General features: G+C 38.2%; 1 protein-coding gene across 2 annotated transcripts; it reads right to left on the bottom strand.

Moving 5' to 3' along the window:
- Window positions 1-3,283: 3,283 nt before the first annotated feature.
- On the bottom strand, window positions 3,284-23,502 carry SUB1 (SUB1 regulator of transcription). Of its 2 annotated transcripts, none has more exons than XM_019930183.3 (5): window positions 23,411-23,502; window positions 20,847-20,919; window positions 18,596-18,718; window positions 8,537-8,645; window positions 3,284-6,327 (listed from the first exon to the last, which is right to left on the bottom strand). In XM_019930183.3, exons 2-5 carry the CDS (start codon window positions 20,916-20,918, stop codon window positions 6,248-6,250), a joined length of 384 nt encoding a protein of 127 aa, XP_019785742.1. In that variant the 5' UTR covers window position 20,919; window positions 23,411-23,502; the 3' UTR covers window positions 3,284-6,247. The 2 variants fall into 2 exon arrangements, with proteins under 2 accessions (XP_019785742.1, XP_073658142.1); XM_073802041.1 differs by lacking the exon at window positions 23,411-23,502 and adding an exon at window positions 21,676-21,814.
- Between the last annotated feature and the right edge of the window lie 474 nt (window positions 23,503-23,976).

The following is a 23,976-nucleotide window of genomic DNA, read 5'->3' as shown; positions in this document are numbered from 1 at the left end:
ACGGGTTTGATCCCTGGTCCGGGAAGATCCCACATGCCGCGGAGCAACTAAGTTCGTGCACCACAACTACTGAGCCTGTGCTCTAGAGCCCATGAGCCACAACTACTGAAGCCCGTGTGCCTAGAGCCCGTGCTCTGCAACAAGAACGGCCACTGCAATGAGAAGTCCGCACACCACACGAAGAGTAGCCCCCGATCACCACAAGTAGAGAAAACCCGCGCGCAGCAACGAAGACCCAACGCAGCTAAAAATAAATAAATAAAATTTTAAAATAAACAAGCTTTACAAACATTAAAAATAAAAAAAACTGGTGCTGGGAAAACTGGACAGCTACATGTAAAAGAATGAAATTAGAACACTCCCTAACACCATACACAAAAATAAACTTAAAATGGATTAAAGACCTAAATGTAAGGCCAGACACTATAAAATTCTTAAAGGAAAACACAGGAAGAACACTCTGACATAAATCACAGCAATATCTTTTTTCACCCACCTCCTAGAAAAATGGAAATAAAAACAAAAATAAACAAACGGGACCTAATGAAACTTAAAAGCTTTTGCACAGCAAAGGAAACCATGAACACGATGAAAAGACAACGCTCAGAAGGGGAGAAAGTATTTGCGAATGAAGCAACTGACAAAGGATTAATGTCTAAAATATACAAGCAGCTCATGCAGCTCAATATCAGTAAAACAAGCCAATCCAAAAATGGGCAGAAGACCTAAACAATCTCCAAAGAAGATATAGATTGCCAACGAACACATGAAAGGATGCTCAACATCACTAATCATTAGAGAAATGCCAATCAAAACTACAATGAGGTATCAACTCACACCAGTCAGAATGGCCATCATCAAAAAATCTACAAACAATAAATGCTGGAGAGGGTGTGGAGAAAGGGGAACCCTGTTGCACTGTTGGTGGGAATGTAAATTGATACAGCCACTATGGAGAACAGTATGGAGGTTCCTTAAAAAACTAAAAATAGAACTACCACATGACCCAGCAATCCCACTACTGGGCACACGCCCTGAGAAAAGCATAATTCAAGGAGAGTCATGTACCACAATGTCCTTTGCAGCACTATTTACAATACCCAGGACATGGAAGCAACCTAAGTGTCCATCGACAGATGAATGGATAAAGAAGATGTGGCATATATATATACAATGGAATATTACTCAGCCATAAAAAGAAAAGAAACTGAATTATTTGTAGTGAGGTGGATGGACCCAGAGCCTGTCATACAGAGTGAAATAAGTCAGAAAGAAAAACAAATACCATATGCTAATACATATATGGCATCTAAAAAAGGTTCTCATGAACCCAGGGGCAGGACAGGAATAAAGACGCAGATGTAGAGAGTGGACTTGAGGGCACGGGGAGGGGGAAGGGTAAGCTGGGACGAAGTGAGAGAGTAGCACTGACATATATAGCTAGCGGGAAGCAGCTGCATAACACAGGGAGATCAGCTCGGTCCTTTATGACCACCTAGAGGGGTGGGATAGGGAGGGTGGGAGGGAGATGCAAGAGGGAGGGGATATGGGGATATATGTATACATATAACTGATTCACTTTGTTATAAAGAAGAAACTAACACAACATTGTAAAGCAATTATACTCCAATTAAATGTTGAAAAAAAATTATTAAAAGTACTCACAGTTCAGGTGACACTTAGAAAAAGTCACCAGAAAACAAAAGTGGGAAGTGATTGAAATTTTAGCTGACATCAAAGGTCAATTTAAACATGTACTGAACGCAGCCAACTCTGCATGTCACAGATGTTGCACACACTGTGTTTCTTTCAATCAGACACCCGCCCTTGATCCCACATGCTTCCACAGCTGCCATCCCACTTTTCATTCACAACCCAGCTAAGTCTCCAACTCCACAGTCAACCAGCTTCTAGGCCTTGTCCATCCTTGTCAACGTCGCTCGTGACCTTCGAACCTCCAAGACACCAGAAACGTCAGTGTTGTAAAAGCAAGGGAAAAAGTGAAGAACTGTGTCAGAGTGAAGACTAACAACGAAATTGGTTGGAAGCTTTTTGTTATAAAGACATTACTGGAACAATTGGCAAAATCTGAATGGAATCTCTGGGTGAAGGGATATATGGGAATTCTCTGTATCATTCTTGCAATAACTCATTGGAGAAACAAAGCCAGAGCGGGAGCTATCAGTACACTGGGCTTAATTAGAAGAGGGCCAAACTGGAACTTCACACCACTTTCCAAAACACACACAATTTTAGTTAAGTTCTGGCTTGGCTGGTAGGAGAAGCCCCTTGCATACAGCATTCTGTTACCAAGGTAGGTTTTAGCATCCAACTGTTGAGATTCAAGATAAGTGCTTTTTTTTTCTAGCAGAGTTTAGAAAAAGGAAGCGGCCTAAATCATTTCCACGCTAAAATAAGTTATCTAGCAGAAAGATATACTATTTAAACTCTATCAAGAGCCAAAGAGTGAAATAAGAGGAGTGCTTCACTTTAGGCAGAAACAGGAGGTTATCGTTAGTCCAGGACTAAATGGCTGTAAAAGGAGGTCTGGGAAGGTCTGAACTCTGTGATGAATTTACACGAAGTGAGTGGGGGAAGAGGGGAATGCCATGCCTGTGTAGCAAGATCTTTGACACAGATGGCCATAAGTCTTGAATAAAATGCTATATAGTAAATAATTTCCCATAATTTTTTTAACGTTTCACACTTTCCAAACTCCTTTTCCATCCCGTAACTCCTTTGAACCATACAACAAAATTGGAAAAGTCAGTGATTAACTGTATAAATTCCAGTACTATTTTCTTCTTGACTAGATTTTTAAGTCAATATCTTTCACTAAAATTCAAAGTGAAACAAAACAAGAGTTATAAGTAACCTTCCATGGATCTCTCTACCCCTGTGTAAATTTCCCTAAATAGAAATTTAAACAATGAGAGATCTCAATATTAACTAATAAGCAAAACTACTAATCGAGAAGGGGAAAATAGAGACTTTATACATTAATTTTAACAAGGAATAATCAGACCACAAAGCACTCATACAGGTAAAGTAAAAGAGGCCACGTACAGCTTAATATCTGCATTTTTTCATTAGGATCAAGTAGATGAAAAAAATGAGGCCACAGCACCCAGTCCCAGAGGTCCTCAGAAGATTTAACACTCAAAGGCTAATTCACATTCCAAAGCATTCACAAAGAAAGGTATCCTCTTTGTTAATAAAACCCATTCAACAGATAACTTAGCGATTCATCTTTGGGTTTGTGAAACTGGGATGACACACAGGGCACATTTCTTGTTTTTATTTCAACATTTAAAATATTCACAGATGCAGTATATTCATTGACATCTCCACGGAAGATGTACCAAACAAAGCAGACACGTATTCCACAATTACAGAATTACATATTTGTTACTATGTGAATGTTTACCCCTAGAGTTTATCTGGAAAAACACCACTTAAAGAAAAAAAGCAAAAACTTTTGAGTGTTTCACTGGATTTTCCATAAAAAGTGAGTTGCAAAGAATTTAAGGAGAGATACCTAAATATTAGCACTTTTTTAAAATTTCAAACTTTTATAGTTCTCTTCTAACATACCGCCATCAGGAACATTTAAATAATTAATACTCAGTTCTTTCTCTTTTCCCCTCAATAGCCAAGCCAGAACGTACTTACTTTTCCTGTCTTTTTTCCTAAACACATTATGAAGAATAGGCTGACCATCACAGCATCTTGACTAGCTAATGAGGTAGGAATATTCTTCTTTCAAAAGAAGTTCTTAAGCATTTATGAAGCAAAATAAAAAAGAATAAAATTATGAGTTTTTCTTTAGTGGTTGTTCTTTAAAGGCCAAGAGCATTAGAAATTGGTCAAATGCTGCTTGTACCTTAAAAAGACAAAAATCCACTAGAAAGGCCCTGCTACTGCACAGATTCGTTGGCTGGCGTGAATTAAATTCATTTTGGCATTACCAGGCTAAGAAACCATTGCCTGAAAATGTCACACTTTCTTCCTGGAAGAAATCTTACCAAGAAGGTAAAGTTTAAATAGAAAACAATATACCCTATCTTTTCTTTCCAGCACAAGTTATTTTAAAAAGTCTCTTCTTTTAACCCAGTTCTCATCCTTTTCTACACACACACAAGATTAATAATTTCTGTATATTACATATCCAGTAATGTACTGAAATGAATTAACCAAGAACATTACCAAAGTCTGCCAGAGAAACACTCCTTATTTCAAAGTCTGAATGACATAATACTAAACAGCTAGAAAATGCCTAGGTAACAGATTGCAGCACATCTCTGTATTAGCATATTGTTTCAAAATGCATACACCTTGTAATTTCACATAAACCTAGGAAATTTACCCATTACTCCCTCTTCATCTACACCAAAATCAGAGTTCTGTGTTCTAACTACCCTTTCTGTACATACAATAAGGAATACTTTACAAATCTACCCAATTCAGTTAATATGTTCCCAAATAAGGGGCAAGTTTTCAAACAAGTATGATTTGTCTAAAATACGTATTCTGAACACTTTAATATCTATTATGTGATGAAGGCTAAAATACCAGAAAAGAGGATTTATTTCCCCAATTATGCACATATTTGGGTTACTGCTAAAAAAACACTTTTTAAAAATCTTAAAAATGTAAAAGAAACACTTAGAACAGCTGCCAGAAAAAAAACTGATAACTCTGTGGCCTGGCAGATGGTTTCGAAATCAAGTCCTTGACAACTCTGCTATAAAATGTTTTAGACATAGTAATCAAACTTGTTATAATAGTGCAACTCTCTGATATGGTAGCAACCATTTGAGATTAGCTACCAAATGTCAGCAAGAATTTTTTACATGTCTTTAAACCTTTCTTTTCACTATTCTATCTAGAACTGTGTCCTATCAATGTGATCAAGATATCATGTGTTATCATTTAGTGTGAAGAGAATTCCTTCCTCTTCACGGCCACCTTTTGTAATTTCAGTTATAGTTTCTTTACATTCTTCTCTAAGGCACACCATGTCCTATTTATTGCTGCAAAGCCCCTGAAATCTGTGCCTCAACCTATGTCTGCTTCATCATTATGGTTCAATGAAAATCACTTCAGAGTGCCTGCTAAAACTTAGTAACATTAAGTCTAGAATGCCATAGTCCCATACATGAACTGCAAAAGAACCAAGTCTACTGAAGCAAAGGCTAAAAAACACAAGTATGTGCTCTTTGTGCTCTTTCCCCTAAAAATTGACCACATTATCTACTATGACAGTTAAGCTCAGTGACATCTCTGGCTATATATAATCCATACTCAATGTTATAAAATAAAATGTTAGGCCAGTAAGCTTTCACAATTTTTATTAAATCCTAGTCTAATTTAACAATATCTGATTTTATAGACATCATCCCATGGTGAATATGTTTAATAAGTGAAAGCAAATCAGACATCTAAGTCATTATTTTCTGCAGACTAAGCAATAAGATAACAACTACACAGAACACTACAGGTAATGACATACATACATTTACTTGCTCGGAGTTTTCATACAAGCCATGTTGTTTATCAAACTATATCTCCTAATATTTAATACAGTAGAATTAGTGATTGTAGTTCTCATATAATATTTTACTTACAAGTACCTTATTGAGATAAGTAACATTTTGACAGTTTCAGACTTTCCAAATTAGCATAATATACTCAAGAAAAAGCAAAAAGCGAAACGAAAACTGAACATAACAAGTTATTAAAAGGAAAATGAAGTGAAGAAAAAAAGGGGAAAGTGAAATATCATTGGGGTGGGGGGAAAAGAAAAAAAATCAAACAAGTCCAGATATTTGACTAGAAGGAAACAGATTAACCATGAATTTCACAAATTTTCTAAATTCAATGCGATGCTAATCCTTTTGAACGTAAAAGCTGAGTTGAAACTAAAAGGTCGATAAACTGTTACTTTTGGCCTTAAATAGTACCAACTTTTCTGATCAAAGAAGGCCACAACAGTTAAGATTGTATTACTTGATTTTATTTTACACTAGGTGGTGGACACAAAAGCAATCCTCCTTAATAAAACTGACAATTAGCTTCACTCAGAACATTTTTAATAATGCGCATTTAAAAAGAAGTATTCATCTTACAAATTGTTCTGCAATCCAAATATACAATAGCTTGGAAAACAATGTTTAGAAAACAAAAGCCAATGTAAAAAGACAGATTAAAACAACTAAAACAGTACAGGTTTTACATTGCTCTGATTTTACAGTTTTCTTACTGCATCATCAATGTCAGAAATCTGTTCCTTCAGCTGGCTCCACTGCTCAGGATTTAAAGAAATACCTAAAAAAAAAAGTTTAAAAATCAAAAATTGAATATCTACTTAAGCTCTCTTGAGGATTTTCATACTTCCAAATAAAATGCTGTTTTATCTAAATTGTCATTTTGAATGGCACAATAGTACATTAAGAATCAAATCCCTTACGTTTGTTAATTACACATTCATCACAATTACCTTAGCAGGTAAATCTTATACCCAGTTTTACTTTCAACACTGCATCCTGCATAATGCCTATTATACCCAGTGAGCGCAAATGATGATTTGAAGATTTATCTCACAAGTGCTTGCAAACTAGCAGGCTATGTGGCCAGACCCAGATTCGGTATGTGACACCCCATTTCTACAACCAGTTGTTTCCAACATTTGCTCAAAATTTCCACAGGAACTCAGCATGCATGACTGTGCTGAGCTCTTCCAGAAGCACTCACTTCACTTTGGAAAAATCCCCGAGACACGATCCAAAGAGGACTTCTTAGACTGTGCATACTGGTTAAGAGTGCACTCTGGGGCTTCCCTGGTGGTGCAGTGGTTGAGAGTCTACCTGCCAATGCAGGGGACGTGTGTTCAAGCCCTGGTCTGGGAAGATCTCACATGCCGCGGAGCAACTGGGCCAGTGAGCCACAATTACTGAGCCTAGGCATCTGGAGCCTGTGCTCCGCAACAAGAGAGGCCGCGATAGTGAGAGGCCCGTGCACCGCGATGAAGAGTGGCCCCCGCTTGCCACAACTAGAGAAAGCCCTCGCACAGAAAGGAAGACCCAACACAGCCATAAATAAATAAAGAAATAAATTTAAATCATATGGGCTTCTAAGACCTCTGCTTAAAAAAAAAAGAGTGCACTCTGGAGTCATGCTGCCAGGGTTCAAATCCCAGCCTCACTGTCACTAACTCTATGGCCTTTAAAAAATTAATTACCTCTAAACCTCAGTTTCCTCATCAGTAAAATGCTGCTTATAACTCAAAGGGTTGTTGTGAATAATTAAATTAGCTAATGTGAATAAAATCTCAGCCTATCACCAGACACATAAACATTTAAAACATTAGCTAATGACATGTTCCTATTTAAGACATAAAAGTATGAACAGAAAGTACTTTGTGCTTTAAACTTACAATGTTCTAATGCCTGACCCTTATAAGCACAGAAATAAACTAGAATTGGAAGATTAATGAATTTCTCAGAAAACTGCTGGGAGGCCATGAAGTTGAGAGGAAAGAGGAGAATATATTAGGGCAATACTTAGGAAGGGCTAATCAAATCATTTTAGTAAATGTTTGCAGGAAAAAGAAAAGAAATCTGGCATTGGCTACACTGGGACAACTTGAATGATCAATCCAGAAGTAGCCTGAAGAAGAAAAGGGTACGAAAGCATATAAAGGTTAAGTTTAATACAGTCAAAAATTACATGAAGCAAACAAGTGGTACTTTTCAAAATGACATGCAGGCAGAGTAGAAGAAAGTAAGGAGGCATTTTTTTCATTAACTAAGGATCCATCTAAAGCAGCTAACCAGCCAAATACATGAATTTCTGTTGGTACACAAATGTTCTGTAGCTATTCGGTGAATGAATAAAGCATGCTTCTGTGATGATGACATGCTTGGGACTGGACGAAGCAAAAATGGAAGGAGGACAAAGACCCACTTAAAGGATACCACCCTAAAGAATATCTGTTTGGAGATGAACCAAAAGGAAACACTGTAAACCAGGATTTTCCATTCCTGATTTTACACCTTCCCAGTGCCCCCATTCTACTTCAGAATTGATGTAATCTTTTTAAAGGTATATTCAAGTAAATTAGCAGCCAACTGAAGTGATATTAGGGGTATTATTGGGGGGAGGGAGGGAGATATTTCAACAAGCTTTTACTTAAGACATTTCATTAAAATAAGTTAAGTGTCTTGTCCAAAAAGGCTACAGGGACTTCCCTGGTGGTCCAGTGGTTAAGACTCCACACTTCCACTGTAGGGGGCACAGGTTCCATCCCTGGTCAGGGAACTAAGATCCTGCATGCCGCACAGTGTAGCCAAAAAAAAACCAAAAAAAAACAAAAAAGGCTACAGAAGATAAAGAGAATCAACTCAAGGAGGATCTCCCATGCCCTATGCACCATCAACATTATTTCAATTTCAAATAAAGTCCAAACAATTTCAAGCTTAGATAATTTTAAATTTAGTCCCAACATTAGGACCAAATTCTGGAAATTAAATCTTACCTTTCCTTCCTGGTTTCATTTCACCTTCTGGATCCATCCAGTATTCTCTAATATCAATTAAGACTTTCCCTTTAAAGTCCCGAACACTGACATACCTCATTTTCCCAATCTGCAAACGAAACAAAACATAAAAAGGTGTTCAACAATGGCATCCATATTTATATTCACACTTGCTGCACACTCACTCTACTTTTAATCACAAAAATAATTACTATTCTCAATATCAAAACTACACCAAAGGAACTATCACTGTTAAAATCTTTCTAAAAAGATGAAAAAAGCCCATCTCACGTTTCCAATCACTTTTACATTAAATTGGGACATACATAACAAAGTATTATTCAGCTTTAAAAAAGCAGGAAATTCTGTCACGTGCTATTTACAACAAGGATGAACCTTGAGGACATTATGCTATGTGAAATAAGCTCATCACAAAAAGATACATACTGGATGATTCCAGTACTTAATATGAGGTACCTAGGGGCTTCCCTGGTGGCCCAGTGGTCAAGAATCCACCTGCCAATGCAGGGGACATGGGTTTGATCCCTGGTCCAGGAAGATCCCACATGCCACGGAGCAACTAAGCCCTTGCGCCACAACTACTGAGCCCACACACTGCAACTACTGAAGCCCATGTGTTCTAGGGCCCACGTGCTGCAACTACTGAAGCCTGTGTGCCTAGATCCCGTGCTTTGCACCAAGAGAAGCCAACGCAGTGAGAAGTCCACACACTGCAACGAAGAGTAGCCCCCACTCGCCGCAACTAGAGAAAGCCCCCGCTCAGCAACAAAGACCCAACGCAGCCAAAAAATAGATAAATTTTTTAAAATTCCATATGCTTTAAAAAAAAAAATACGAGTTACCTAGAATAGTCAGATTAAGATAGAAAGTAGAATGATTACCAGGGGCTGGGGGGAGATCGGGAGAAAAGGGGAGTTGTTATGTAACAGTTTTACAAGATGAAAATATTCTGGAGCTCTGTTTCACAATAAAGTGAACATACGTAACATTACTGTATGCTTAAAAATGGTTAAGATGATAAGTTTTATGTTAAGTGTTTTTTTTTAACCATAAAGATCATTACAAAGCAAAATCTTGCACAAACCACAACCGTAGGAATCCATAGACTCAGCTAGCTACACTGCTTTAGCAACCATTCTGAATATAAGAATCCAAAGTTCCAGTCAACAGTAACATGAGATGGCTTTTCCTTTTAGACATTCATTTCAAATAACATCTTTAATACACTCCACTTACAGTCGCAAACTGAGAACTTAAAACTGTCCACAGAAAACTATTTTTCAAAAACCTTCTACTGCTGTTAACACAAACTACAGATTGCACAGGGAAGGAAAACGCTTACTCAACCAAGTGTCTATAAGCACCTTCCAGTATAGCTGATCAAAACCTCTACCTCTACCTATCTGACTCACTTTAAACCTACTCTTCAATCTTCCTGACTTAAATACTAGCTGTGATGTTGTGCTTGAAACACATCATCATGTAAAAGTTGCTTTCCCTATAAACCTGGGTCCCTTAATGATTAAATAATCCCTTTTATTGGGATATCAAGTATTGCTATAGTAGAAGGACAGTTGTGCTGATACAAGTACACATTTATGGCTTCCATCTTGCCTATGTCCTCTCAGGCTGCTTTTTCTTGTCTCAGGTCTTGTTCATTTTCGTTCTCAAATTTCTCATCCCACTGGTGTGCCCCCTATTTGCTTGGTATGCCTCATGCTTTATGGAGAAAATACAGTCCATCAGGTATGGTTAAGTGCCTTCAAATCTCTCTTCTCAGTACTTACCCACATCTTCATCAATTCTTAAGTTCTTTACCTTTTGTATCCCATTTCTTGCATATACAGCTGACCCCTGAACAACTCAGAGGTTAATTCAAGTATAATTTATACCTCGGCCCTCCACATCCGAGGATTAACCAACCACAAACCATGCAGTATTTAGTATTGAAAAATATCTGTGTATAAGTGGACCCAGGCAGTTCAAACCTGCATTATTTGAGGGTCAACTGTACATTCTTTCCCTTTCTGTTGGTTTCTTATCTACCATTTCCAAACATGCTCATTCTCCTCCTTCTATAAGGCATTTTCCCTAATCAGCATTGTATAACTTTCCTCATGTTTCCTTCCTCCCTTTATTGCTAATCTTTGAAAGGCAAGAATTGCTGTTTCCATTGATTAAACTCCCAATGCCTATGCTAAAGTCACGAGTGATCTTACTGTCATTTTTAACGGCTTTATTTTTTACAGTCCTTTGTGTCCCCTAGTGCCTGTCATTCCGGGTTCCGAGCAAACTGTTTTAATGGATGAACTAAATAAATAAGACCAAAATAATTATCACAGTGAAACTCCCAATAGTGATTTATAACACTGATTTAATACCTGACAGATTTTTAAGTATCTTAGGCACCTACAGCACTGAACTGAACATTGTTTCATTTTGGTTTTTAAGGTAAGCCCATGTGACAGATGAATAGATAAAATTAAAATACACTGAAAACCTACTAAAGTAATACTGATTAGGTAAGTCAAGTAAGCATTCAGTGTGGGCTTGAGTAGTGCAAGAGACTTCGGGTGGTGGAATTTGACCTTGAAAAATGACAGGCCATTAATTAAGCAAAAGGGAGAAAAAAGTGATGACATAGACCAAGGAAAGCAGAAAGATACAATACTGATGAGATTCAAAAGGCTGAATAGATGGAGCTATACTGAAAAGGACTTGAAAAGCCAGGAAGAGAATTCTGAAGCCTTTATAGGTCCCTGAACTATGGACAAAAAAGAAAAAAAGAAAACCAGAAGCAGAAAAACAGGGTTACAACTTTAAAATTTCACTAGAAAAAAAGTTAAAGATCAAGACTGAAAGCAACCTTTTTTTAAAAAACAGTGTAAGTATATGAACGGCATTTTATCAGTCTTAAATTAGTAATAACAAGTACTCAGTTATTTTATGTAAAAAGCATGGTACAATACAGTTAACACATTGTTAGCTAGCTTCACTTCTACCCTCGATCCCTAGAAACTTCTAACAAGCTTCCTCACCCACAATTTCAATGAGGTGTGTATAAATGTTTGTTTGCTACAGATGAACTTAAAAAGAGGCATGTTCTTTCTCCCAAACGTGACTGACCATCCACATACTTAAAACTTTGTGAATTTACAATTTGAAGTCCCTAATCACTCTTCAAATAACTTGTGTTTGACTATTATAAATAAGAAATTATACAAAGTAGGGAAAAGTTATAGGTCAATAAACTGACTCTCTTAAAATCTGGCAATAATGATTCAGGGAACACCAGCACCAAAGAACTGTGGGGGTGAAAGGACGGGAAGCCTGAGGACGCAGACCGATGCTGCTCTACCAACATCTGAACCCCTTATTGTAACCAAAAACTTACTGTGCGTTTTCTTTTGTATACTGCCCCTTAATATATTCAGTGTTCACTTTATTTTTTTTTAATTTTTTTCTCCAGTGTTCATTTTAGCATAAAAAGCTTTAACGTGAATTTTCAAATAAAGATGGGCCCTACAGAAAACGGCACCACGTTTATCCCATGACTTTTCATTCTCCCAGCCCAAAGCACCAAATCCACAGTATGCACATTCATTCCAGAGTTTAAGCAATAGAGGCGCTAGAGGAAAAAGAAGAGTCAGAAGGATACTTTGCCCCTAACATCGGGAATAAAGCAAGGATGTCTGCTCTCATCACTTCTTTTCAATATTGTACTGGAAATACTAGCAATAAAGCAAGAAAAAGAATGAAAAGGATGATGTAAAAACAAAAATCATCATCAACAGAGAAATCTAAGAAGTCCTAAAAAATACATATATAACATGTAAATATATAAAATATAGAATATATATTATATGTATACTTACATATATTATGTAATATCGTACATATTGTTTAGCAATGAACAACTGGAAAATGAAGTTAAGAAACAACACATTTTAAAAAAGTGGTTCTGAAGAACCTAGGGGCAGGACAGGAATAAAGACGTAGACATAGAGAATGGACTTGAGGACACAGGGAGGGGGAAGGGTAAGCTGGGACGAAGTGAGAGAGTGGCATGGACTTATATATACTACCAAATGTAAAACAGATAGCTAGTGGAAAGCAGCTCAGTGCTCTGTAACCACCTACAGGGGTGGGATTGGGAGGGTGGGAGAGAGGGAGACGCAAGGGGGAGGAGAATGGGGATATATGTATAGCTGGTTGACTTTATTATACAGCAGAAACTCACACACCACTGTAAAGCAACTATATTCCAATAAAGATGTTAAAAAAATAAAATAAATCAAAAAAAAAAGAAACAATACATTTGCGATAGAAGCAAAACACAAAATACTTAGGAATAAATTTAGCAAAAGACATACCAGAAGAATCACAAAACAGAGAAATCAAAAAAGATCTAAATAAATGGACAGAGATACTATATTCATGAACAGGAACTTCAATATTGTCAAGTTCCGACTCTTCCCAAATTGATCTTCAGATTTACCCAATCCCAATCAAAATTCCAGTAGACTTTTTGATAAAAATTGACAAGCTGATTATAAAATGTGTATGAAAATACAAAATACATAGAATAACAAAAATAATTCTGAAAGTGAAGAACAGTGTTAAAGGGCTTACACTACCTGATTTCAAGACTCACCATAAAATCATAATTAAGAAAGTGTGGTACTAAAGACAGACATAGAGATCAATGGACTACAACAGAGTTTAGAAATAGATAAATATTTTGTATATTTACTGATTTTCTTTAAAGATCCAAGGTGATTCAACAGGAAAAGAGTAGTCTTTTGAACAAATGGTACTGGAATAACTCGATTATCTGTACAGGGGTGAAAAATGAGTCTCAACCCCTATCTCACATTATACACAGAAGAAACTAATTCTACATGGATTAGAGGCCTAAACATGAAAGTTAAAACTATAAAAAGTGTAGCAAAAAAAACACTGGCAAAATTTTTGTTTTTGGCATTGGGGTAGAGAACTATATCTTAAACAGGAAACAAAAAGCATTAACCAAAAAAGCGAAAAATCGATGAAAATGGACATTTTCAAAATCAAAGCTTTTTAAAGATACTTAAATAAAATAAGTAAACCACAGACTCAGAAAATATTCACAATACTTGTATCTGACAAAGGACTTGTATTTAAAATATTTTTTTAAAATCCCTCAAATTCAATAAATCAAACGACCTTTTAATATGCAAAAGATCTGAACAGAATCTTCAAACAAAAATATCAGACATTAGGGAAATACAAAGTAAAACTACACATCCATTAATTAAAGTGGATAAAATTTTTAAGACTGGTAATACCCAGTGACAATGTGCAGCAATTGGAATCTCATACACTGCTGGTGGGTCTGTAAAATGGTACAGCTACTTTGGAAAAGTCTGACAGCTTCTTAAAGTTAAACATACACTTGGCCTATGACCCAGCAAATACATCTGGTGTTTACCCAAAAGGCGAAAATGTCCACGAAAAGACTTGTACAAGAATATTCACAGCAGCTTTATTCCTAATATCCCCAAACTAGAAACAACCCAAATGTCCACCTAAAATGAATGGATAAACGAACTGTAGTACAATCATACAATGGAATACCAATCAGCAATAAAAAAGAACAAACCACTGATACTTGAAACAAGGAATGACCTCAAAACATTATGGTGAGCAAAGGATGTCAGACACAAAACAATACAGACTGTATGATTCCATTTATATGAGGCTCTAGAACAGGCAAAATAAATCTCTAGGGACAGAAATTACATCAGTGCTTACCTGGAGAAAAGGAATGGACTATAAAGGGAGGTCTAGAGGGAACTTTCCAAGGTGATGGAAACGGCCTCACTACAAAACCATGTACGTTTAGAGAAAGACAAATATCATATGATACTGCTTATATGTGGAATCTAAAAAAATGGTACGAATGAACATATTTACGAAACAGAAATAGAGTCACAGATGTAGAAAACAAACTTATGGTTACCAAGTGGGGGGGGAGGGAGGGAAGGGATAAATTGGGAGATTGGGATTGACATATACACACTACTATATATAAAATAGATAACTAATAAGACCCTACTGTATAGCACAGGGAACTCTACTCAGTAGTCTGTAATGACCTATAGGGGAACAGAATCTATTTGGGCTGGCCAAAAAGTTCGTTCGGGTTTTTCTGTAAGATGTTAGGAAAACCCCGAAAGAACTTCTTGGCCAACCCAATAAAAACAGTGGATATATGTATATGTACAACTGATCCACTTTGCTGTACAGCAGAAACTAACACAACACTGTAAATCAACCATATTCCAATAAAAATTAAAACAAAAATAAAATTTTAAAAAGCATGTACGTTTTTTACAGCTCACCAAATTATGCTTTAAATGTGTGCATTTTATTGTATATGGATTATATCTCAATAAAGTTTATTTTTGAAAAAAGAAAAGAACTTGCCCAATAGTCACCTCTTCCTTGAGGAGAAATAAAGCTGACAAATTCTTACCAAAAAAAAAAACCAAAAAAACTATCACAGAAAAATGAGGAGGTAGTAGTATAGATATAATAAAAGTAGAAAGAATAAAGATCACTGCACTTACATGTCATAGGAGAAAACAATGACACAACAGAATGCATGTATTTTCACACACACATAATCTGGAGATTAACAAGAGAAAAATAATATGTACGTCATACAGAAGAGTGATTCTTAAATTTTTTTAATTTCCTGTCCCCTTTGGGGTACTGATGGTTATAAATAATCCCTTCAATACCAAAAAATCCAAAAAAAAATATTAATTTCATGGACTCCCAAAATAAACCCCCAGGTTAAGAACACCTGGCTCTGTAATAACATAATTTAAAAGTAACAGGTTTATCCTTAAAATCATCAAATCAACTAAAGCAGTATTACTGATCCTTTGTGCTGAATTTTGAAGACGAATAGGGATCCCTCTGAAGAAGAACAGGGATCAAAGTCCCCTGCCTCAATCATTCTGACCTTTTAAGACACAAGTACTAAGTAATTACAAGACAGTTCTCCAATCCACATCACATAAGTCATCTCAGGTAAATTATATCCCTTCGGAACCAAATTCTCAAAATTCAGAGCTGAAGAAACCAGACAAAAGCAAGCATCTAGTAGTATCCCCTCTCTACTCAGGAATCTGCCCAAATCATTCCACAGCTTAAAAGATTAGCATAGTGACTTTCCTTGGGCACAATTCTCTTCAAATTTTACATTTAGAGAGCTGCTTATGTTTGATCCACATTGCTTTACCAAAATTTAAGATCATTTCCTCCAGTTCTATTCTCAAGAGATGGGTATTTAGGTTAAAGAAAAAAAAAAAAACCCTGTCTTATGGCTGCTAAGCAATACTCAAACAACTTTAATTTAGATTTGATTTGTCTTTGGTAAAGTATACCTGATAACCCAGGTCCTTAAAGATACTAGCAATGTCTAAAAAAGTTCCACTCTGGGAGCTGTCTTCAAGGCATTTTCTTGGTAAATGAAAAATATAGGAAATATATATCTCTATTTTTTTAATTAAATAAATAGATTTTTTTTAAACTTTACAGAACACAATGAGCATAACTGATTTTCCTTCCAAAAACCCCATCCTTCACCTGTCTTTCCTAAATTATCAAACCATTATTACTAATAAAAATGAAATCCTCATTTTAAATTACATAACCAATATATTCACTAGGTCCGTGAAAAGTCACTCTGAAAATCAGGCCTATATGATCCTCCTAAAGGCACTTTCAAAAGGGTGAGGAGTCTAACAGCCTTTGAGGCTTGGGAACCTCCCAAATGAGGGCTTAAGAACTGAACTCACTTCTTTTGGTGAGATAACCTCCCTATAAAAAAAGAACTGGTTTCCCAAAACTGCTCTAATAGAATAAAATCTCTAAATGTGGGCCCTAGTTTCTTTATCTGTACAATCAGGAGTAAGGGAGACAAGATGAAATCCATTAATAGACCACAGATGCTCTATTATGCAAGTACAAGCAGGCATACAGTGAACAGAATTGATCAGAGAAAAGCCCAAGATAACTGCCAAGCAAATACTTGAAAGTTTTTACCTTTAGTACAAACATTAAGTTGAAATATTCCAAAGCAGTCCTTCATTCTATACAGGAGGAAAGTCTATGAAAGGAAGGGATACTTTCTTGCAGATTTTACATTTCATTCTGCCCCTTAAAATAGCTTCCCACTGCACTTAGAATAAAACTAAAACTCCTAAAACTGGTCTCCCAACAGGAAAGCCCTGAAAGATCTGGCCTTCACCTTCCTCATCAACTAGACCTCCTACCTACACTCTCAGCCAACCTTCTAGGCTCCAGGCACAAGGGCTTCATAATTCCTGCACAATCCAAGCTCTTTCGCACTTCAAGGCATCTGCACATTCTCTGTCAAATTAATCTAATCTGCTCCTAGTTCCTCTAAAATATTCAGAAGACCAAAACCCATAAAAATCCATCTGCATTTTGTCACTTTTTTTACATAATTTTTAATTAAAAAATGTATGTATTTAAGATTTATAACATGATTCAATATACATATTCCGAGTGAAAGACTACTACACTCAAGCTAACATATCATCTCCTTATCCTTACCATTTTTTGTATGATCAGTACGCCTGAAAATCTACTTAGTACATCTCCAATGTTCAATACAGTATTAAGCATAGCTAGCATGTGTCCATTTCTTTATCTAGAGTTATAACAAGACAAAATTGAGTAAAACTTCTATTTTCCCATTCTCACATTAATCCTGGTACTGTCTTTCAAGGACATCAGTAAGCTTTAAAAAAAAAAATAAGTGCACACACACACAAGCCTTACTTTCTAGTCAAGTAAATGTTTGCAGTTTCATTTTGTCCAACCTTCTGACTTCGACTAATACTAATGTCTCCTTGAAACGCTTATCTTGTTTATGCTCCCACAAAGCACTTATTTTTTTCTTGCTCCCATTACTGTACTCTTCCTATTTTCCTTCACCTTCTCTAACCTATATCCTTTTTTCCTTCCATCCTGAATATCACAAGGCATGTCCTCAGTCACCTCCTCTTCTCCCTCTGGTTTATACTTACTTCAGTGGAAGGTTTCAGTCAACCATACTAATGACCCACATGAACAGTTCCCAACTAAGCCTTCTAGGTTCTAAAGCAGAGACTCTTTATCACACTTACAATCAGATCCAAAAGGCCAAACTTAACCACCTCTGCCATTAAAACTAACTTATTTTCCTCTTATCTATCAATGAAACCTTCATCTCTATTGTCTCTCAAATTTAAAACTAGTCTTCATTGATTGCTTCATTCCTCTAGTCCATTCTTCCTCACCAGCGATCTTAATCATCACTATTTCATCTTCTGGGAAAACCACCTAAGCCCTTACCACCTCACATAATTTATCCCCACTGCCTCTCCCATAAATCCTTCTTGTACCATGATGCCAATAACAAGTCTCCCTAAAACAAGATAAGAAACCCAAGGAAAGAAGCTATGCCAGTCCTGAGTAATTTCATCAAAGCCCTCTAATGAACTTCCCTCACTTTACCTCACTACTCAACCTTAATCCCCACAACAAATAAACTGAGGGCCCATTTTAGTAAACCCATTCACCCTTTCTGTTATCAAGCCAAAACTGGGCAGGTCATACTGCTGTTTCCCCTCCAGTAACATCCTATCCATACTTCACAGCCCAATACTAGACCTATCTCCTCCAAGCTGCTCTCTAAACGTGCAGTTCTCAATCTTTTTTTGCATTTCTCTAACTTTTAAATTCCCATTGTTTTAAATACAGCAAAACTACAGAATTCTAGATTTTAACAATCATCTAGCATCATATAAATTGCTTTCATTTCTACTAACTTGTTCTTATATTTCAAGGAATATCCTTAGTCAAGAGAATTGTAACATACATAAAAGATTATGCATTATCAGATTAAGGTACTTTTAACATTCTTTAGATCAAGCCAGGTAATAATTCCTCTGGAACTAAGGAAATAACCCACTTTACCTGAAACATGTTATCATCTCTGCTGCTGCTGCTCTGCTTAGAAGATGACAGGGCTCTTGAAGTTTCACCAGTCTTTTGCTTTTTTACAGGTTTTTCTGGAGCAACTTGCTTTTTCCTCTTTAACTTGAAAGAAAAACAAGAATATGGTTAAAATCTGCATAAGAACAAAACACATCTCAGGTTCAAAAGATTCCATTACTTTTCAAGACTTAAAGGATCAAAACACTCCATTTATTAATAAAAAAATCATAAATATATACACAAGCAAGTTTCACTTGACAACAGAACTATGAAACTAACCTAGCACTGCTATCTAGTGCAGTGTTTTCAAACTGCTCTCAGAAACCCAAAAGATACTTCAGGCATTAGAGTGGTATTCAGCAGAGAAGCAGTTATTTATAGACTGGGATCCCTCATAAAATTCCTTTGGGAGAGAAAAAAGATGGAGGTATGGGGGCTGCTGCTTTTGAATAAACTTAAACTTTTGGAAACCACTCTAGTAAATTAGTCAGTTACTTATTTTTACAAAGAAAATGTACTAATTAGGAAGAATACAACCAACTTATGATTATTTATGCCTGCCTATTCCAAAAAGAACTTAAGTTGTCTTAGCAAGTTTATGAGTAGGCAAAGCTAAGAAAGGTATTTTGTACTGGGCACCAGAGGTCAACAACTCATCACAAAACTTCCTCATCACAAAAAAATCACTTAAGATAAACAGTAATGTGTTACACTAGCATTCAAAATCAAAACAATGTTTTAAAAGCAGCATTACTCTAAAAGTTTTTCATATAGCTTCATTCTCAAAATGAGCTAACAGGGACTTCTCTGGTGGCGCAGTGGATAAGACTGCGCTCCCAATGCAGGGGGCCTGGGTTTCATCCCTGGTCAGGGAACCAGATCCCGCATACATGCTGCAACTAAGAAGCCCTGGAACCACAACTAAGGAGCCCACCTGCCACAACTAAGACCCGGTGCAACCAAATTAATTAATTAATTTTCTTTATTTATTTAAAAAATGAGCCAACAGTCCATGAAATCCAGTAGAGTTCCCAATCCAAACAGTAGAGGGCAGTCATGTTCCTCAGTGGAAGGTATATAAACTATTGTTTTACCAAATTATGTGATGCTAGGTAAAATACTGATATAATGTATGTATTTACGTACACAAACTGAAAGACTGGATTCATTTAACGTAAGTCCTTACAGGATTAACAGTATTATTTGGGATAAATAGCAAAAATTACCTCAGCTCAATAAGCAGAAAGCAATTATTCTTTTTATCAGGGTCTATATAGTCCTTGTGGAATGGCACATACCTGGCACATAAAAGCTCAATAAAAAACTTGTTAAATCAATGTATTCAAATGCTATACTATGTGCAAGTTAAAAAACTAAGAGACATTCCCTTCTTGAATATAGCCATGCATGCTCTTTGAAGTTTTTGTTCAACCTTCCAGGTGATATTATACTATGTACTTTCCTATAAAAATCCATCTCCTCCAAGACTCTCATATAAGCTCTCTTTTCTTTTAACTAACACTGCTAACTGAGCTCAGAGACACAACTGTGTAAGGTTTTAGGAGATAAAGGACAATTCTGCGTGGAAGAAGCCCTGACTACAGTGTGAGATGCTCAGTTAAGCAGAATGCACAGTTAAGCTTCTAGCACAATTATCACCTAACGCAGAAAAACCCTCTTCTATCAAAATGGGTACTTTCATGTTAGCTTTGCTGGGTGCTGATTTAATTAAAAGGAGGGGACCAGAGTAAGTAACATTCTAATTTAAAATGTACCAAGCCAAATTTTATGTAATCCTTGAAGGCTAGATAAACAACAAGGCTGAGAAGACTGTCAAACTGACATCTGCTTTCAAGGAGTTCAGATAACTTGGCTCAACAACTACACAGAATACCTACAGATTAGGAAGATTACTAAATAATGGCAAATAGTGGCTTTGGCCTAAATCTAGTGCTATTCCCCTAGGAAGCCTTAGGAGTCCTAAAAAGCCACAACAGGAAGCTTGTTAATGTCAGAAGACTTGCTCAAGTCTGACGTCGGGGCTTGGCGTGTGCGTGTACAACAAGCACCCTAGGCACTTTAGTCAAGTGGTTCAGGGGCCATCTGCACTTTCAGAAACATCCATCCAGGCTCTCATTTTAAGATTCTGATATGCTGTGCAGTCCTTCAGAACTGGATGTGGGCAATACTGCTGAATTAAGTATCACAAAAATCACATGGTGTATATCACCTTTTTGTCAACTTCACTGTCAGAATCACTGCCAGAAGAGCTTGAAGAAACAAGTTCCTTTGACTTCGGCATTCTGAAAGAAAAATACATTATGTAAATAATTCATAATTTGCTCTACTACCTTCAAATTAACTCTCCCCCAATCAAAGATTCAAGAAGTTCCACAGTTCTTTCTACCATTTTTGGTACTGGAGTTGTTACACTGAGCACATAAGTTATGCTCTTCCAAGTTGAAAATAACATGCAAAGTGAAGAGTTCTGAACCCAGCAAGAAGAACTAAATGTCATACACATCTCATACTCCTACACCTCTCTCTTTCTCAAAGTCAATGGGGTTTTTATACTTCATTTTAGCAGGGTTAGATGTTTATGTTTAGGGTAAACTGCAAAAAGGCAGCTGACAGCAATCCCTGTTAAAACCAAGAAGAAATATGAATTAATTCTCAGTACTGCTTTATACTTGCCACTGAGGAGACTTATGTACAATTATTCACTGTCGGAACTGATATCAACTTACACACAGCATGGTGAACAACTGTACTATACAGATGTCAATATTTAATTAATTTTACCATTATAATCCTATTTTTCATATTTTGTATATGTTCTTAATTTTTTTGGCTTTTTGACCATGCCAATCAAAGGAGCAAGTACTGAATCAAAGTTATACATAATTCACAGTTCATTTACATTTTACACTGATTTTCTACTCTGGAATACAACTAAAATTTGAAGAATCTGCTTATGGGAAGGGCAAAACCTTTCCTCCAACTCCTACTATGACCCTAGTTCCCCAGGTCCCCCCAGACAGAGGTACATAGGCCAGTACCTTGCTTTCCCTGTGGATGTTTACAGAGTGCCTGAGAGCAAGGCAGAGTCTTGTGCTTCTATGTTTCCCAAAATTCAAGGACTTTCACGCTGTACCTCTTTTCAAAGCACTTATAATACCAAGTGGTAAAATGCTTATTTTCAAAACAAGTATCTTTTGCTCTCTCCACCTCCATCTCAGAAGAGACTTGAGTCCTATTAACTTCTGTATGCCCTAAAGGATCCAATATACACAACATACACTATAATGTTTGCTGAAAAAAGCGGAGAAAAAGACTTCAAAAAACCCATAAATAATCCAGATCTCGACTAAACTTGCCATTAACAAGGGCACTGAATGCATCCCGAAACAGGAAGTCAAGGTAAAAGAAATGGGCCATCCCTAGCCTAGCCACTAAATTCAAAAAGCTCAAACCATGCCCAAGCCAGCCATGTTGATTTTATCTGGCACTTTCTTGATGCCAAGAGTAGTAAATTCAGAGGGGAGCAAGCAACATTTATAGCCACGTTTTATACATTAATCCTGTTACTGCTCCGCTTTCCAACCTTATCTCCAAAATCAATTTAGTTGTTTTTCATGCTAGCTAATAATGCCAAGAAGCATTTTTTTTTAAAGGTAATCCAACTGAACGTACCCTGTTTTTCACTTTGAAACGGTCAGGCATAACTATACCATCTGTTCATGAAAGGTTCCTGGGGGCCTAAGATCATTTCAAAGAACCACCTCGTGTTTAACCCAAATAAGTCCATCCGACACGAAAACAAGGTAACGGTAACTAAAGCCAGCTTGTCTGAACTTGTAACAAAATGTATTTTCACTTTTACTTAATGAGCCTTTACCGTTCAAGGGGAAAAAAGCGGGGGGGGGGGGGGGGGGGGAGGGCGGCAGGCTCGCAATTCTGGCGAGGCGCTACTAACAGCGCTGGTGTGGAATATATACAAAACACAACTTAAAAATCTCCGATCTCTGATGAAGGCATGGGGAAGGAGGGATTAGAAAACAAGACATGAAAATAAACTAGGACTAAAAAGCACGCGAATTCGGTACAACACGAGGGTGATAAGCACCAAAACGGAGGAAGGGGGCCGCGCGACGCCAGGCAGCCGCCAGAACCCCGGGGCTGACAACGCCTTGGGCGGTGGGAGACAGGTCGGTCGGAGGGGGCGTGGGAGGCGGCGAAATGCGGAGGAGACGGCGTGGGAGAGGAGGGACTTGCACCAAGCGCCATTTTCTTCCCTCGAAGAGCTCACTACCCCCCAGCAAAGCAGCCATTCACTACCCCAGCGCCAGTCGCCCCCGCCGCACCGCCTGCCTTCCTCCGACCGGGTCCCCGCTCCTGGCGGCAGGGATGAGGACCCCGAAGAGACCTTGGGTAGACGCAGGCCCCGCACGCGCCCCCGCCCGGGCCGCCGCTGCATTGTCCCGGGGGCGCCCCGGCCCCCTTCCCGCGGCTCCTCGCCCCCACCCGGCGCCGCCTCCCCCGCCGCCCCTGGGCCGTTCCCGGGGGCCAGCTTCGGGGGCCGAGAGGCCTGAAGCGCGTGGGGCGCGGGGTCGGGGATGAGGAGGGGTCCGGGAAGGCCGAGGAAGCATGGGGGAGATCAGGCAGCGCCGCCATTTCCCGCGGCCGTCGTCGATGAGCGGGACCGGGGCTGCAGGCGCGCAGCGGCCAGGCTGGCAAGGTGAGGGCCGAACGAGGGCGATTTCGAGGGGGTGGGGGCGGGGTCCGCGCACTCACGCTCCGCTCCGATAGCCGAACTGCCTCCAGCTCGCCCGCTCGCTACTGACAGAGAAACGGAAGTGACGGCAGCAAAGAGACGCCTGCCCCGCCCCGCTGAGACCACGCGCACGTGATGGGGCGTGGCCTCCCCGCCGAAACCAACACCGAGACCCTTTCCAGGGCCTTAAAGGGACCGCCCCTCATCCTGAACCGATGCCACGAAAGTGAGATGCAGCCAAGATTGGATTTGACTTGTGAGTGAGTGAGGGAACGAATAAAACATGAATGACAAGCACCGAGCTTTGCACTTGCTCCATAAATGTTTCTTGTAATAAAGTGAAATGTCTGAAAAAGATCAACACTTCTGGCCCATTTTCCGAGAAAGGATCCTTGCCCGCCACCCACTACTCTGGTATTTGACCCTGGCTAACAAAATCCGAAGGAAGGAAGCCAAAGTCATAACGTTTAATGCCAGAAAGTGCGAAGAAAAGTCTTTGCAGAAGTCCTTGGCCACACACCCACACACATTCCTAAACTGAAGTCCTGGGAAATTCCCTGGCGGTCCAGTGGTTAAGACTCGGCAC

This window comes from Tursiops truncatus, chromosome 3 (assembly GCF_011762595.2).
Source record: "Tursiops truncatus isolate mTurTru1 chromosome 3, mTurTru1.mat.Y, whole genome shotgun sequence".
NCBI classification, from domain to species: Eukaryota; Metazoa; Chordata; class Mammalia; order Artiodactyla; family Delphinidae; genus Tursiops; species Tursiops truncatus.
This window is presented reverse-complemented; position numbering and strand designations above follow the sequence as displayed.

What these genes read in the sequence shown, in the direction of transcription:
- SUB1 (XM_019930183.3), bottom strand. Translation starts at nt 20,918, where the DNA reads ATGCCGAAGTCAAAGGAACTTGTTTCTTCAAGCTCTTCTGGCAGTGAT. An exon ending in ACAGTGAAGTTGACAAAAAG is followed by an intron (nt 18,719 to 20,846) that starts GTGATATACACC and finishes TTTTCTTTCAAG; the next exon opens with TTAAAGAGGAAAAAGCAAGT. An exon ending in GAGATGATAACATGTTTCAG is followed by an intron (nt 8,646 to 18,595) that starts GTAAAGTGGGTT and finishes TTTCGTTTGCAG; the next exon opens with ATTGGGAAAATGAGGTATGT.